Consider the following 16,551-nt stretch of genomic DNA (forward strand, 5'->3'; position numbering starts at 1 on the left):
TATGCTTCAGGGAAAGCTGGGTGGCCTCTCGGCAGTAGTAGTAATATTAATTCTAAAGCAACCCAACTTTCCCAGTATTGTCATTTCTATAGACGAAGTGATGGGGGACATTGCAAGCCCACCCCCTTGAAACCGATCGCATTGGTTTGCAGAGAAACCCCTCTTTTAGAGCTGCCTTGTGTGTCAGTCTTTACTGTGCTTCTTGCGTTGTATTCATGCACCAGGAAGCTCTGTATGAACGGCACATAAGTAAATCTTGTTGCTGTTATTGGTAACATTTATATTGGGGGGGGGGGATCTTATAATAGCGCTTTCAGTTATTACAGTACACTTCCTCGAAGGCCCCCATCCTCTTCCTCCTGGCACATCCTTAGTCAACAGGAACCCGATACCTGGATGCTGTGTTTCTCTATGGGAATCTCCCACATCCAGGGTGACGTCACTGGGGCCGGGCATGAGCCAGGATTTCCGATTTTGCTCTGAGCCAAAACATCTCGGGCGGTTGTGACCTCACACGCTTCCTCATACCTCCCGCCTGCCATAAATTTGAATATGTAAATGCATCCATTGATGACCTCGCTGGTATCTGTAATGGCAGCCGTATTGGTTGTCACCAAGCTTTCCCAGGAACGGATGTTTTAACAGCTTGATGGTAGAGGACGGCCGAAGGTCTCCTCAGTTCGTGGCGTCCTTGGGGAAGGCTCCTTCCTGTCGCGTTGGCGCAGAGTCAGCACTGCGCTGCAGGTGATGTCCGCTCGCCCAGGTGATGAGACAGCAGGAACGGCGGCAGCGAGGAGCTCTATAAATAGCTGGGCGCTGCTTATTATAGGAACGTAATGGGAATCGATCCCAGAGGATGACGTTATGCGTTCAGTTCATTCACGGCCTCGAATGGTCGCCCGTGCCGCAGTCAGAGATTGATGAAACTATCTATTGCCCCCAGCAACCAATCATAGCACAGCTTTCATTTTCTCCACAGCAGATTATGAAGTGAAAGCTGCGCTCTGATTGGTTGCTGTGGGCAACAGATAGTTTCATCAATCTGTTGCCCACAGCAACCAATCAGAGCGCAGCTTTCACTTCATAATCTGCTGTGGAAGAAATGAAAGCTGTGCTCTGATTGGTTGCTGTGAGCAACAAAGATGGTTTCATAAATGGGCCCCACATGGCGCCATCCGATTCTGTTCCTGTTTATTAGGGCGCGGGAGGAACATTTGTTGGTAAATTTGGGGAATTTAGGCTCCACCAAGGCCATGCCCCTAAAACTCCTGGGACACCCACTTCTGGGTGGAGTTTCACACTAGCCCCTCCCATCTTTAACCATGAGCTTCGTTGAGTTTGCTGTAGTATTGTCACAGAAAGTTCGGGGCTGTACCTGGAGGAAGCGCGTGAACCCGGGGAGGATCACTGCAGACCTTACTGGCCCTTTAAGAGAAGGTATTGCTTGTTGTCGGGGGTCATCTGGATGTGAGGAGTTGTAGTAGTCTTTTTGTTTATGTTGCTTCCTGCCGGGTCTATAAATAACAGGGCGACCGGTGCGGAGGATGGGACGTGGCCCAGGACTGCGGGGGGCTGTAGGGGCCCAATTGTAGATGTTGGGGGGGCTGAATATCTGGTAACTTTCTGTTCTTCTTGCAGGTTCCTTCCGTTAACGCCGCTATCTTGCAGCAAAGATGAGTCGTCTCCACCACATCCTGCTCTCCTGTTTATTCTCCGTAAGTTTTTATTATTATTTTTTTTTTTCTTTCTTGCGCTGAGCCTTCATTAACCCCTTCATCACTGCAGCCCTTTCGTCCGTTCTCCATGAAGGTCGCAGGGCGGGTTCTCCGCCGCTCGCTGTTTAGTAAACAGGAGAAGCGGTACCTGCCGCCCGCACGCTCTCCCTCTGGTGTGTTGCAAAATTTTACACCCCCTGCAAGCATGTAGTGTCAACACTGTAATAATGTGGCTGCCGAAGTGAAGGCGCGCGTTTCGTGTCCGCTCTCAATACCTCGCGTGCTGGGCACGATGCTCTGGCGTCCTCAAAGTCGTGTAATCTAAATGGATGCCGGGGGTGGTCTGGAATTCCTTTCCGGAAACTTCAGTTCCTGGGAAGACAAATGTTGAGGTGGAGCAGCCACAAATATGCGACGTGAGAGGGTCTGTCCCGGGGTTATTAAAACCATCTGCCATTGGGAACATCCCCTTAAAGGGGTTGTGTCCTCTGATGGAAGTGAATGGAGGGTGGTCGCGCTCGCTCAGTGCTCGCTCATTCTGGAGATGGGTGCAGGTCTTACCTCTGGGGCCCGCTCCTATCTGACCCTGGTGGCAGATCCTAGAAGGCCAAGTGGCTACGTTTCCAGGGACAGCTGCCCTTCAAATCTGGAAATCCTGGGTGACCACTTGCTTTTGAGCAAAAGCGGCAGCCATATTGAGGCCCAGCTTTCACCGTAGATAACCGTCCAACAGTTTTAGCTTGACTTTCCAGTACAGGCGCCTTCTCTGGACGTCTTGTGGCTGTAAATAACATTTTGGAGTTTGGGTTGCAGGAATTGAAGTAGAGCGTCTACGTCCAGAAACGGGTCAGGTTCAGAAGGTGCCGGCTGGTGGCATTTTTATGGTTTTAAGTTTTAGAAGATCAGCCCTTTATAAAACACAGAGGAACGCATGAGAGGGCAGGGTGTGAACAGACGCCGACCGTGTGTCACTATGAAATAAACAGATGGCGCCGAGCCTTTCCCTGCTCTTTATAGACGTCACAAATGTGTCCAGGAGTGTTCTGAGCAGGAAAGCACTTCAGGAACTGGATAGTATCAGACTGCAAGTGCATTACTGTGTGTGGTATAGTAGTTATATTACTGTACATAGGAGCAGTATTATAGTAGTTATATTCTTGTACATAGGAGGCAGTATTATAGTAGTTATATTACTGTACATAGGAGCAGTATTATAGTAGTTATATTCTTGTACATAGGAGCAGTATTATAGTAGTTATATTCTTGTACATAGGAGCAGTATTATAGTAGTTATATTCTTGTACATAGTAGCAGTATTATAGTAGTTATATTCTTGTACATAGGAGGCAGTATTATAGTAGTTATATTCTTGTACATAGGAGATAGTATTATAGTAGTTATATTCTTGTACATAGGAGCAGTATTATAGTAGTTATATTCTTGTACATAGGAGCAGTATTATAGTAGTTATATCCTTGTACATAGGAGGCAGTATTATAGTAGTTATATTCTTGTACATAGGAGGCAGTATTATAGTAGTTATATTCTTGTACATAGGAGCAGTATTATAGTAGTTATATTCTTGTACATAGGAGCAGTATTATAGTAGTTATATTCTTGTACATAGGAGCAGTATTATAGTAGTTATATTCTTGTACATAGGAGGCAGTATTATAGTAGTTATATTCTTGTACATAGGAGGCAGTATTATAGTAGTTATATTCTTGTACATAGGAGGCAGTATTATAGTAGTTATATTCTTGTACATAGGAGGCAGTACTATAGTAGTTATATTACTGTACATAGGAGGCAGTATTATAGTAGTTATATTCTTGTACATAGGAGGCAGTACTATAGTAGTTATATTACTGTACATAGGAGGCAGTATTATAGTAGTTATATTCTTGTACATAGGAGCAGTATTATAGTAGGTATATTCTTGTACATAGGAGCAGTATTATAGTAGGTATATTCTTGTACATAGAAGCAGTATTATAGTAGTTATATTCTTGTACATAGGAGCAGTATTATAGTAGTTATATTCTTGTACATAGGAGGCAGTATTATAGTAGTTATATTCTTGTACATAGGAGCAGTATTATAGTAGTTATATTCTTGTACATAGGAGCAGTATTATAGTAGTTATATTCTTGTACATAGGAGGCAGTATTATAGTAGTTATATTCCTGTACATAGGAGCAGTATTATAGTAGTTATATTCTTGTACATAGGAGGCAGTATTATAGTAGTTATATTCTTGTACATAGGAGGCAGTATTATAGTAGTTATATTCTTGTACATAGGAGGCAGTATTATAGTAGTTATATTCTTGTACATAGGAGGCAGTATTATAGTAGTTATATTCTTGTACATAGGAGGCAGTATTATAGTAGTTATATTCTTGTACATAGGAGGCAGTATTATAGTAGTTATATTCTTGTACATAGGAGGCAGTATTATAGTAGTTATATTCTTGTACATAGGAGGCAGTATTATAGTAGTTATATTCTTGTACATAGGAGGCAGTATTATAGTAGTTATATTCTTGTACATAGGAGGCAGTATTATAGTAGTTATATTCTTGTACATAGGAGTAGTATTATAGTAGTTATATTCTTGTACATAGGAGGCAGTATTATAGTAGTTATATTCTTGTACATAGAAGGCAGTATTATAGTAGTTATATTCTTGTACATAGAAGGCAGTATTATAGTAGTTATATTCTTGTACATAGGAGCAGTATTATAGTAGTTATATTCTTGTACATAGGAGCAGTATTATAGTAGTTATATTCTTGTACATAGGAGCAGTATTATAGTAGTTATATTCTTGTACATAGGAGCAGTATTATAGTAGTTATATTCTTGTACATAGGAGCAGTATTATAGTAGTCATATTCTTGTACATAGGAGCAGTATTATAGTAGTTATATTCTTGTACATAGGAGCAGTATTATAGTAGTTATATTCTTGTACATAGGAGCAGTATTATAGTAGTTATATTCTTGTACATAGGAGCAGTATTATAGTAGTTATATTCCTGTACATAGGAGCAGTATTATAGTAGTTATATTCTTGTACATAGGAGCAGTATTATAGCAGTTATATTCTTGTACATAGGAGCAGTATTATAGTAGTTATATTCTTGTACATAGGAGCAGTATTATAGTAGTTATATTCTTGTACATAGGAGGCAGTATTATAGTAGTTATATTCTTGTACATAGGAGGCAGTATTATAGTAGTTATATTCTTGTACATAGGAGCAGTATTATAGTAGTTATATTCTTGTATATAGGAGGCAGTATTATAGTAGTTATATTCTTGTACATAGGAGCAGTATTATAGTAGTTATATTCTTGTACATAGGAGCAGTATTATAGTAGTTATATTCTTGTACATAGGAGGCAGTATTATAGTAGTTATAGTCTTGTACATAGGAGCAGTATTATAGTAGTTATATTCCTGTACATAGGAGGCAGTATTATAATAGTTATATTCTTGTACATAGGAGCAGTATTATAGTAGTTATATTCCTGTACATAGGAGCAGTATTATAGTAGTTATATTCTTGTACATAGGGGCAGTATTATAGTAGTTATATTCTTGGACATAGGAGCAGTATTATAGTAGTTATATTCTTGGACATAGGAGGCAGTATTCAATGCTGTTGTCCTAGGCTAAATAAGTGAGAACCCCTTTTGGGGCTGTAATATGCTCGGAGTAGTGGTCACTCCTCTGGCAGTTTATACATGTACTATTCAGCAGGAGCAACAAGGCAAAAATAAAACTTCAGATCATGTTGTGAAAGCCTTGTAAGGGGGGCACATATCCCCTCTCCTCAGTCGTGGTTCCAGTATGACAGCAGGAATGTTCTTCCTAGATAATGGTCTCAACAGGTCGTCTTCTACATTCCATTTTTTGCCTTTTCTTTTCACATTCTCGGTTCTGAGTGTTTCTAAATCCGTCCTGTGAAGTGTCTGGCCAATCCTTCATCTCCATTATACGGTGTATCCGGCACATCTTCGGCCCTGGAGGTTTCTCTGTAGCCGCAGTCGGCTGTATAATGTAGAAATGAAATGTTTGAGTGTTGGGTTTCATGACCATTTGGCACCACTAACAACCTGTGTTCCTGGCGGCTGAAGATAGCGCCCGGCCGTGTGGCAGCTGAGAAGAGAGGTCTTCTCAGGTCTTCTTGTGTTATGTCTGTACCTGCAGATGTTCGCTCCTCTTGTGGCTGATATCTCAGGTGTTTGTGTGTTGTCCTTTTTTTTTTTTTTTATCGCCCTGGTGTAAGAATATAACCCTTTCTGCAGCTCTCATACGATTTCCGAGAGATGCCTGTATGACGGACCCACTGAATGAAGGGCACGGGGAACGCCATAAAAAAAAGAGGTCCCCACACAAATTATATATCGGGCTGAAAATAATCTGTGTACCACCAGCTTGAAGGCTGTGGACACCTTTTTGGGGGCATTTTTTTTAATTCTTGTATTGTACTCCTTTTGAGCTAAAAATCAGTTTTTTTCAATTGGCCTTTATTAAAAATGTTGAACCCTTTTCTCTGTACAGCTTTGAGATTCTTAAGTAGCCTGTTGTCTGTTTTCACTTTGTTCCATCACACAGCTCAGCTGACTGCTCCTTATCTCTGCTCTCTGACCTTATAAACACTCTTTATAGCTCAGTCCTTATCTTATTGATATGAAGGTGGATTAAATAAGTCCTCTATTACACCAAAAGATTTATCTAACAGACTTTCTGACCAATCGTTGGTCAGATAATCTAGTGTAATACAGGCCTACGTGTTTGACTTTTTTTTTTTTTTTTTTTTAGGCTACTTTCACACTGCTGTTTAGGGGTCCGCCTGTGAGATCCGTTTCAAGGATCTCGCAAGCGGCCCCCAAACGGATCAGTTTAGCCCCAATGCATTCTGAATGGATGCGGATCCATTCAGAATGCATCAGTTTGGCTCCATTCCGCTCTGGAGGCCGACACCAAAACGCTGTTTGCATTTATAGGAGCGGATCCGTCTGTGCAGATACCAGACTGATCCGCACCTAACGCAGGTGTGAAAGTAGCTTTAGTAATTTAGTGAGAGGGGTTATTAGATGAGCGGCACAAAGTGAGAGTACGATTCTCGCAGCTAGACAAACGGTTAACCCTATGACCGAACGGCTGAATATTTTTAATAAAGACCAATTGAAAAAAAGATTTTTAGCCCAAAATGAGTAAAAATGCAATACTAAAAAAAAATGGCCCTGAAGGTGTCCATATCCTTTAAAAATCGTCCTTCCTTCACACCGGAGGGGCTTTCCATGGACTTTCGGAGCACCTTTTTGGATTTTTTTATTTTATTTTTTATTTTTTTAAACATGAACTGATTCACCGTATCTAAACTTTTCATGTGTGATGCATACTTCATGAAATGGCTGGCGTAGCTTTCAGCACCATACAATACTTTTAAGTTTTTTTTTGAGATTTAATGTTAACATGAAATTTTTATCTTAAATTTTCTATTTATTACCATATGTTTGTTTTTATTTACTATAAATAACATGTAAAAAATGGAAAATGAAGAAGAAAATTATTTTATCTTTTTATGTAGCTCCAGATCTGGGAAGGAATTTGTCAGGAGTGCGGCAAAGAAGAGTATCTCAATGACAATGGGAACTGTACGTCGTGCAGAAAATGCCCTCGGGGGCAGGAGCCAAATGGGGTAAGACCATTCAATACCGCCCTGACTTTAAAGCAGCGGAATGACCACAGGTTATTTCAATACCCGGGTGTGGGGAGTACAGTACATACATTAGTAAAGTCTTTTGGGCTCAATTATCCATGATGATCATTTCATGGGAAAGGTCCTATGACAACACCTACTGACTTGCATGAAAAAAGATGGTCAGGACTAAACCAAAAATGGATGACCGGGTAGGATTCTGCATACTGGTTGGATCCGTCATGGAGTCCATGTGAGTTTTTTTCCATTAGTATTCTGAATTCTCCTCTTCTCTGCCAGGTCTGTGGCTTTGGGACGGGTGCTGGCGTTGGCTGCCGGGCATGTGCCCCCGGGACTTTCTCCAGTCGTCACGATATGTCCCCTTGCACTATGCACACCCAGTGCATTAAGAAGAAAAGGATCCAGCTGACTGCAGGGACCGCCAATGCTGACGCAGTGTGCAAAGAATGCCTGCCGGGGTACGTGCACGTGTTGGATTTAATGTAACGTACACAGTGGCGCGTGGCACCAGGAGCTAAGTGTCTTTTATTTTATCCCGTGGCAGGTATTTTCCTCTGGTGGCTAATAGTTCGAACACTTGTATCCCGTGCTGGCTGGCGCCCCCAGACACCGTGGGATGCGAAGGTGAGTTCCCTCGGATTCTGATAAGGCTTATTATATTATAATATGAAGATCCTAGTAGGGCGGCTTTCATATATTTTAATTTATGGATCTGCACCTCCATATGTAAGTGCATTTTCAGTCTGAACGCCCCATTCACTTCAGTATAGAGCTAAGTAGGAGTAGATGTAAATCCCTGCAGCCCTTTACTTTCTCCCTGCTGAAAGAGATTTATCTGAAATAACTAGAACATCTTACCTAAACAGGGGATTACAAACTGTCGGTGTGACTTTTGCTAGCTAATAGAGCAGTACCTGCCCTGGGAGAGGGGAGTAAGGGCAAACGTGTCGTGAACTAGCAAGCTTGTAGTTTTAGTAGCCGAGACCGGCTGCAGCTCCACTGTATTGGGAGCCCAGGAGACAGTTGCTGAATTACATAGATAAAATAAATACCCAGTCTATGACTACCACCGGATCTTTTCCAGGACAAATGTAAATCCAGAATTACATTGATTAAAAATAATTTCTGTTTCGAGCTTTTATTTAATCTTTTTATTTTATTTTTAATCCCCCCCCCCCCCCCCCAGGTCAAAGAACGCTGAGAAACCGTTCTCCAAGAACACTGGAGGCTCCCAATAACTCGGAGCAAACGTCCCCCCAAAACAGTACACATAAAGGGGCTCCCGATGACTCCAGGACGGAGTACGCAGTATTGGCTATAGTCCCCGTCTTCTGCATGATGGGCCTGTCCGGTATATTGTTGTGCAACATCCTAAAAAAGAAGGGATATCGCTGCACGTCTCAGAAGGTGGATGAAGAAGCCGCTCCGGAGAAGGATGGTGAGTACCGGAAAGCCCATAAATCAGGCTTGATGTCTTGTACCTTGCTGGGTACACGTCTGACGTCAAGGCGGGAATTGCAGCATGTAGAAAACCACAAACATGCATTCCCTTGTCGGGACCACGGCTCTCCGAGGAGCTGAGCACAATACTGAGCCTATACTAATTATCCTCATTACGGCACCTCGTCTACCGCCATTCAGTCTCCTCCAAGTTTCTGCTTTAGGAAAAAAATATATTTTGGGGATGTGATGGTGGGGAAAAGATGGACAAAATTTGAGACTTGATTTAAATGGAATTTGCATGCGCTGCAAATATTCCTTTAACACCTTAATGAACAGACACATTTCTAAATATTTTTTTTTTTTTTTTTTTTTGCGTGCATTGTCAGGGAAACTGCAAAAGTCTTTGTTACCAAAATTTTTTGTAATAATTTTTTCCCCCTACTCTGTATCTATATATTATAAATAAATGGGGTGACTGAGGTTTCCCCCCCAATATTTATTTTGCACTTTTCCACTGTAACTGGGCCAATCAGCCCCCTATGGGGGGGAAGGGATTTATACTTAGCCGGTGCTGATCTACTAAGACCCAGCAACTCTGTTATGCCCTTGTACCAGTTTCATCCAATTAGTCTGTAGTCTGTCTGCGGGAGTCTCCCAATTATCTGTTGCTATGGAGACTAAATTCTTTTGTCTTCCAATCCTCACTCGCTACATTGTATCCCCACAGACCATGACATCTGCTCCTCATCTAAGTTGTTTGGCCCCCACACGGCCGCGTACAATTCACCCCCTGTGTCTGTATCGTCAGGTAACATCATGATGGAGGAGAACGGGAACGAAGACACCATCGGGGTCCTGGTGCGTCTGATCACCGAGAAGAAAGGTCTGTAGTATGTCGAGGCTATGACGCCACATTTCTCAGCTTGTCACGCGACAGTCGGACATTAATGACTCTTAGTCAGAGGCAGGGCTGGATGTGATGATGCCTTTCAGTTGTTTCATTCTGGAGAAAAAAAGTAATTTTAATCCATATGCAAATGAGTAGTTAAGTGCACCGAGGGCTGGTCCACGTGGCCCTGTGCACCGAGGGCTGGTCCACGTGGCCCTGTGCACCGAGGGCTGGTCCACGTGGCCCTGTGCACCGAGGGCTGGTCCACGTGGCCCTGTGCACCCTTGCTCCTCTCCCTCTCCTTCCTGTAATGGACTCCATTTAAAAACTTAGCCTTGTGAAAGGATAACCAAAGAAACTCTACGTAGACTAAGGATAGATGATAAATGTATGGTCACTGGGGGTCCCACCAGTCGTAAGAATGGGGGGACTCCGAGACCCCTAATGTGAATGGGGGAGTAGTGCACACATGACCACCGATCTGTTCACAGTCAGACTATCGTGTACTGCTCTCGGCTGTCCCATAGAATTGACTGGGGCGGTGATTATACGTGCGCCCCTCACCATTCACACGGGGGACCTCTGTTCTTGTGGTCAGTGGGGGTCCCAGCGGTCAGACCCCCTAGTACCGTGACCGTCCCACAACGTGTTGGGGAAGGCTTGCCTTATTCTATACTTTTTTTTTTTTTTTTTTTTTTAAGGAAATCTTTTTTTGTTAACCCTTTGTTAGCTGCTATATATTAAGAATTCCTCCTTCCTTCTTAGAAAACGCTGTTGCTTTGGAAGAACTCCTGAAAGAATATCAAACCAAACAGACGTCCACGTCAGGAGACAAGTCGCCTCAAAAGTGAGACTTTATTTTTTATAAATTTTTTTGGCTTATGTACCGGTCTAAAGTAGAGGAGGTGAAATGGACACCGTGTAGGAGGCCACTACTGTGGGTTGTCCCTGATGGAAATCCCCTAGAAGTATGACCTCGCCCAGTTTTGTTCCCATCTGGACATTTATGGTAAAAGGATATCCTGTAAATGTCTGATAGGCGCAGGTCCCACCTCTGTTCAGTCTACCGCTGAGGGACTTCCAAACATCTAGCTGATCCAGCACTTTAACGGGAGATCTCCCGGTAACCATTGGTTTTGTTCACGTCACGTGTTGGGTCCTCCAGCGCTCAGTATGATCACGGTGGCCCCTCTGCTCCGCCTAAAGGACAAGGGTCCTGCATCTAACACTGTATGTGAAACACTGCCCGCCTGTATTACTGTGTATATGGCTTCTTAGGCCCCACAAGATGGCTGTCCACATATTGAATTAGGGATGAGCTGAAAATAGATCCTGTAATAATCCGTCGCCACACACCCCGGAGGCGGCGGCTTACCAGAAAATGAGACCTCGCTTAAAGGCCCCCCCCCCCCATCCGTGTCATTGAACCTCGGCGATGAGTTCATACTGAACACAATACAGGCAGCTTTTCCGAACAGATGGAGGTGTTTACGCCTCCATGACACATCCTCCTCCTCCTCCCTAAAAGCTGCATAACTAGATACTTGTAATGGCGGCCATGCTGTTTGTCACCCAGCTTTCCTCATAACTGACCTAAAGGGCATCTGTCAGCAGTTTTGTATCCATGACACCGGCTGACCTGTTACATGTGCACTCGGCAGCTGAAGACATCTGTGTTGGTCCCGTGTTCATATGTGCTCGCATTGCTGAGAAATATGATGTTTTAATATATGCAAATGAGCCTCTAGGAGCAACGGGGGCGTTACCGTTACACCTAGAGTCTCAGCTCTCTCTGCATCTGCCGCATCCTCTGCACTTTGACAGGCAGGAGTGATTATGTTTTCACTGCCTGGCCCTGTCCAAGTGCAGAGGGCACAGCAGTTGCAGAGAGGTGTAACGGTAACGCCCCCGTTGCTCCTAGAGGCTCATTTGCATATATTAAAAAAACTTCATTTTTCTCAGTAATGCGAGCACATATGAACACGGGACCAACACAGCTGCCGAGTGCACATGTAACAGGTCAGCCAGGTACAGAACTGCTGACAGATTCCCTTTAACCAGCAGTCGCTGGGTATCTGACAGAACTCTGCTTTCCTTCACCTTTCCAGCAAACTCCACCTGCTGCCCCAGATGCCGATCCTCTGCAAACACCAGCATCACCTGCACACTGTCCAGGGCCCGGCGTCCCGCTCCAACACCTGCTGCACTCGCTGCAGCCAGAAGAAGTGGCCCGACTTCATATCGCCTCCACAGTCCATGGTGGTGCCCAACAACAACAATGGCAAAGGCGGCAGAACCTCGGCCAAAGCTGCGTTAGGGGAGATCACCATCCTCTCGGTGGGCAGGTCAGTGTCGCTGCCCTTAAGCTTCTGCCACTTTACTCTTTGCGCTAGCATTTGATAACGTCATGCGTATTACTCCAGAGCTGCATGCAGCATTCTGCTACGCTGCCCTGTAATAATCCCTTTATCGTCACCTGTTTAACCCCTCAGGTTCTGTGTTGCCCATATACCGGAACAGAAGCCAAATCCCGTAGAGGTGAAACCCAATTCTGAAGCTGGTGTCATGGATGCCTCAGGTCGTCCTGAAAACGAGGTCTCTGAACAGAAGCTGCTGCTGCTGTCTAACACTGTGAGGGCTAAGAAGCGGAGTCTAGAAGATACCAGCAAGCTGGAGGTAAGAACACTGGATCCAGAAGGAATCTTGGAGTTGTAGTCCATCATTGTGACCCTGGACGGGTTCAGATAGCTGCCGCCATGTTCCCCCTTTAAAGAGGAGCTGTCGCCTCTCCTGACTTGTCTGCTTTAATAAATACTTTCACTCCCCATGTAATAACTCGAGAGCACCGGTTGTCATTCCTCTATTATTCCCACTTATGGATGAATTGCCAGCCGGCTGCCATAAAGGTCCAGTTGATGTCAGACTGTGCATGGACATGGCTCCCATTAGTAACTACCAGATGAACCCATATTCATGAGCTTCTAGTAGGAATAATAGAGGAACGGCACAACAGAGCCATGATGGACTCTCCATAATTGTTACAAGGAGAATGCAAGTAGTTACCAAAACGGATGAGTCGGGTGAGGTGAGGGGTCCGGGGTCCTCTTTAAGACTCTTCTTGCAGTTGTTGAGCCGTCTTCTCGGCCCCTTCCTGTGTCGTTCCTCCCATCCCTGGTCTCCGTCCTGCCATTATTAATCATCTCCCATGAGGATATGTCTTTGCTCCCAGATGCCCTTTGCCAATTAAAAGCTTCATCCTCCAGCGCTGAGCGTTCGGGATTAATTGAAGCGTTTTGTTTAGAGGATGCAATCTCTGGATAGGCCTCAGTGGCATAAGAGCGGCCGAGTGTCGGAACATGCCGAAAAATGCTGTGCGGTGTAGTATGGAGGATCTGTCCGCTCTCCTGTGTGGTGTAGTATAGAGGATCTGTCACCTCTCCTGTGTGGTGTAGTATAGGGGATCTGTCAGCTCTCCTGTGCGGTGTAGTATGGAGGATCTGTCGGCTCTCCTGTGTGGTGTAGTATAGAGGATCTGTCAGGTCTCCTGTGTGGTGTAGTATAGAGGATCTGTCAGCTCTCCTGTGTGGTGTAGTATAGAGGATCTGTCAGCTCTCCTGTGTGGTGTAGTATAGAGGATCTGTCGGCTCTCCTGTGTGGTGTAGTATAGACGGATCTGTCAGCTCTCCTGTGTGGTGTAGTATAGAGGATCTGTCGGCTCTGCTGTGTGGTGTAGTATAGAGGATCTGTCGGCTCTGCTGTGTGGTGTAGTAGAGAGGATCTGTCGGCTCTGCTGTGTGGTGTAGTATAGAGGATCTGTCGGCTCTCCTGTGTGGTGTAGTATAGAGGATCTGTCACCTCTCCTGTGTGGTGTAGTATAGAGGATCTGTCAGCTCTCCTGTGTGGTGTAGTATAGAGGATCTGTCAGCTCTGCTTTCTGGTGTAGAATAGACGGATCTGTCAGCTCTCCTGTGTGGTGTAGTATAGAGGATCTGTCAGCTCTCCTGTGTGGTGTAGTATAGAGGATCTGTCAGCTCTCCTGTGTGGTGTAGTATAGAGGATCTGTCAGCTCTCCTGTGTGGTGTAGTATAGAGGATCTGTCGGCTCTCCTGTGTGGTGTAGTATAGAGGATCTGTCACCTCTCCTGTGTGGTGTAGTATAGGGGATCTGTCACCTCTCCTGTGTGGTGTAGTATAGAGGATCTGTCAGCTCTCCTGTGTGGTGTAGTATAGAGGATCTGTCAGCTCTCCTGTGTGGTGTAGTATAGAGGATCTGTCCGCTCTCCTGTGTGGTGTAGTATAGAGGATCTGTCACCTATCCTGTGTGGTGTAGTATAGAGGATCTGTCAGCTCTCCTGTGTGGTGTAGTATAGAGGATCTGTCAGCTCTCCTGTGTGGTGTAGTATAGAGGATCTGTCAGCTCTCCTGTGTGGTGTAGTATAGAGGATCTGTCAGCTCTCCTGTGTGGTGTAGTATAGAGGATCTGTCAGCTCTCCTGTGTGGTGTAGTATAGAGGATCTGTCAGCTCTCCTGTGTGGTGTAGTATAGAGGATCTGTCAGCTCTCCTGTGCGGTGTAGTATAGAGGATCTGTCAGCTCTCCTGTGTGGTGTAGTATAGAGGATCTGTCACCTATCCTGTGTGGTGTAGTATAGAGGATCTGTCAGCTCTCCTGTGTGGTGTAGTATAGAGGATCTGTCAGCTCTCCTGTGTGGTGTAGTATAGAGGATCTGTCGGCTCTCCTGTGTGGTGTAGTATAGAGGATCTGTCAGCTCTCCTTTGTGGTGTAGTATAGAGGATCTGTCAGCTCTCCTGTGTGGTGTAGTATAGAGGATCTGTCAGCTCTCCTGTGCGGTGTAGTATAGGGGATCTGGCGGCTCTCCTGTGCGGTGTAGTATAGAGGATCTGTCATATGTGATCTGATGCCCAAACTAGTTGACAGATTTGGGCCACATTTAATCCAATGACTCCTTTGACTTGATGAGTAACATCCTCCGTAATGGAAGGTGAATCACCCGATGCTGCTGCTCGGAAAATGCTTCAGGCAAATAAAACTGCTGAGTTATCCAGAACCGGTTCCCTTGCAGCCGTCGGATTAACGCGCCTTCGTTTCATTGTGCTAATACGCCAGGTAGTTAAAGGGCACCACACAAAGCTATCCCCATCAGCAAGCAGAGATCTTAACGTACAGCTTTTGTTTCGATTCCACACCTTTTTTTTTTGCAGTGATTTTTTTATTTTATTTTTATTTTACATCCTTAAAGGGCTTTTCCACTTTTACGTAACTAACCATTTTTTTTACTTTGTTCCTTTGGTTTCCAGGATGTTATCTGACTCCACCTTCCCGCCATCCCAGCCATTCACCTGCAACAATCCGAGCTGTGGTGGGAGGGTCCTCCTGCTGGTCGCACGTGGGCCAACAAGGCAGCGAAGTGTGGAATGTGGAGGAGACCCGTCTCTGCAGCGCCTCCATTGCACTGCACATTGCACCTATTGTTTTACCAAGAGCGATACCATTAAAACCTCTCATAATGGGAAGCCAACGCGCTTCAGGGATTTACACAAGACCAAGGCGGCGGAGGCCGTTTGGAGGTCGTGCTGCTGTTTCTCATGGTCCATTTAGTAATAGACGGTATAATAAGAGACTTGTCGCGGGATGTGGAAATCTGGGACTTCAGAACCGGAGAGAGAACGCGACGCTCGCTGACTGCCTTCCATCTTTGAATGCTACAGACTTATGTTGCTGCTACTTTCCCTTTTTTAACCTAACTTTATATTTTTAATGCTAATTTATAGGTCACTGGGGAATGACTTATCACTGGAGGGAGTGTAATAAATTCTGCAAAATTAGTTTACACTAAGGGGGTGGGCGAGAGAGACGTGGCAAATGTGAAGGGTCCTGAACACGGCCCCCTCCGGACGAGCGAGTGCAGCCCTGGAGCATCCAGATACCAGAACTCGAGCTTTTACTCCAGGCTGACACCTACAGGACCAGTATTTGGGATCCTTGATTACATTATTTATTTTTTTATTTAAATAACCAGAAAAAAACTGGGTCCACAATCTAAGAATTTTTGGAAAGAACCTTCATGTTGTGTCTTAAGAGTTTTGGAGCAAGATTAAAGTGAACGTCTACCGTGATATTTTTAGGTTCAAAATGATGTGGTGGTTTCTTTATTATAACTCCTCTCTGTGTCTGGGCGGATATGGAAATGTTAAAATTCTGCTGCCTGCAACTGCCACTAGGGGGAGCTTAATGCCTTCAGCAGATGGATTTGTCTCATTAGCCAGACGTCACCTGCTCTGTGATTGGCGGGGTCGGACATCCCCTGCCTGCACCACTGCCGAAGCTTGAATTCAGCTACTGCGCATGTGCCGCTATCCGGAAGTGTAGCAGCGCATGCACAGCAGCGCCACAAGCAGGTAATTGATAGGGCCCGGTGGGGTGTGTGCACGACCCTGTCCATCCATCATACGGCAGGTAGAAGAAGTCTAGCTAATGAGACGACTCAATTCACTCCTCTCTACGTTCGGTCTATGAACAGTATGCAGTAAGCGGCTATGCTCCCCCTAGTGGTGGCTGCAGGCGGACAGCATTTTATCATTAATCCTTTGCAGTTCTCATTAATCTTTTTCAAATTATTTAAAAGTTTCTGTTCATCTTGCTTTAGGTAAAATGGCGGCAGCCTCCTCCTTAGGTTGTGGATAATGGAGGAGGGCTGGTGTCCCCTCCCCCCCCCCCCCCCCCTTAATTGCCTGACCTGTGAATGCCCTT

General features: G+C 44.8%; 1 protein-coding gene across 4 annotated transcripts in view; it reads left to right on the forward strand.

Moving 5' to 3' along the window:
- Positions 1-15,928, forward strand: part of RELT (RELT TNF receptor) — a 61,217-nt gene extending 45,289 nt beyond the window's left edge. For 3 of the 4 annotated variants that reach the window (XM_040426497.1, XM_040426493.1, XM_040426495.1), the window contains exons 2-11: positions 1,639-1,715; positions 7,319-7,429; positions 7,730-7,908; positions 7,995-8,074; positions 8,637-8,888; positions 9,702-9,776; positions 10,548-10,629; positions 11,891-12,127; positions 12,275-12,458; positions 15,099-15,928. In XM_040426497.1, the coding sequence (XP_040282431.1) occupies positions 1,674-1,715; positions 7,319-7,429; positions 7,730-7,908; positions 7,995-8,074; positions 8,637-8,888; positions 9,702-9,776; positions 10,548-10,629; positions 11,891-12,127; positions 12,275-12,458; positions 15,099-15,110 (1,254 nt within the window). In that variant the 5' untranslated portion in view covers positions 1,639-1,673 and the 3' untranslated portion in view covers positions 15,111-15,928. Of the gene's footprint in view, positions 1-1,147; positions 1,438-1,638; positions 1,716-7,318; positions 7,430-7,729; positions 7,909-7,994; positions 8,075-8,636; positions 8,889-9,701; positions 9,777-10,547; positions 10,630-11,890; positions 12,128-12,274; positions 12,459-15,098 lie in introns of those variants that run through there. The other variant, XM_040426494.1, reaches the window with a different exon arrangement.
- Positions 15,929-16,551: the final 623 nt, after the last annotated feature.

The sequence above is a fragment of the Bufo bufo genome, chromosome 3 (genome assembly GCF_905171765.1).
Source record: "Bufo bufo chromosome 3, aBufBuf1.1, whole genome shotgun sequence".
NCBI lineage: Eukaryota > Metazoa > Chordata > Amphibia > Anura > Bufonidae > Bufo > Bufo bufo.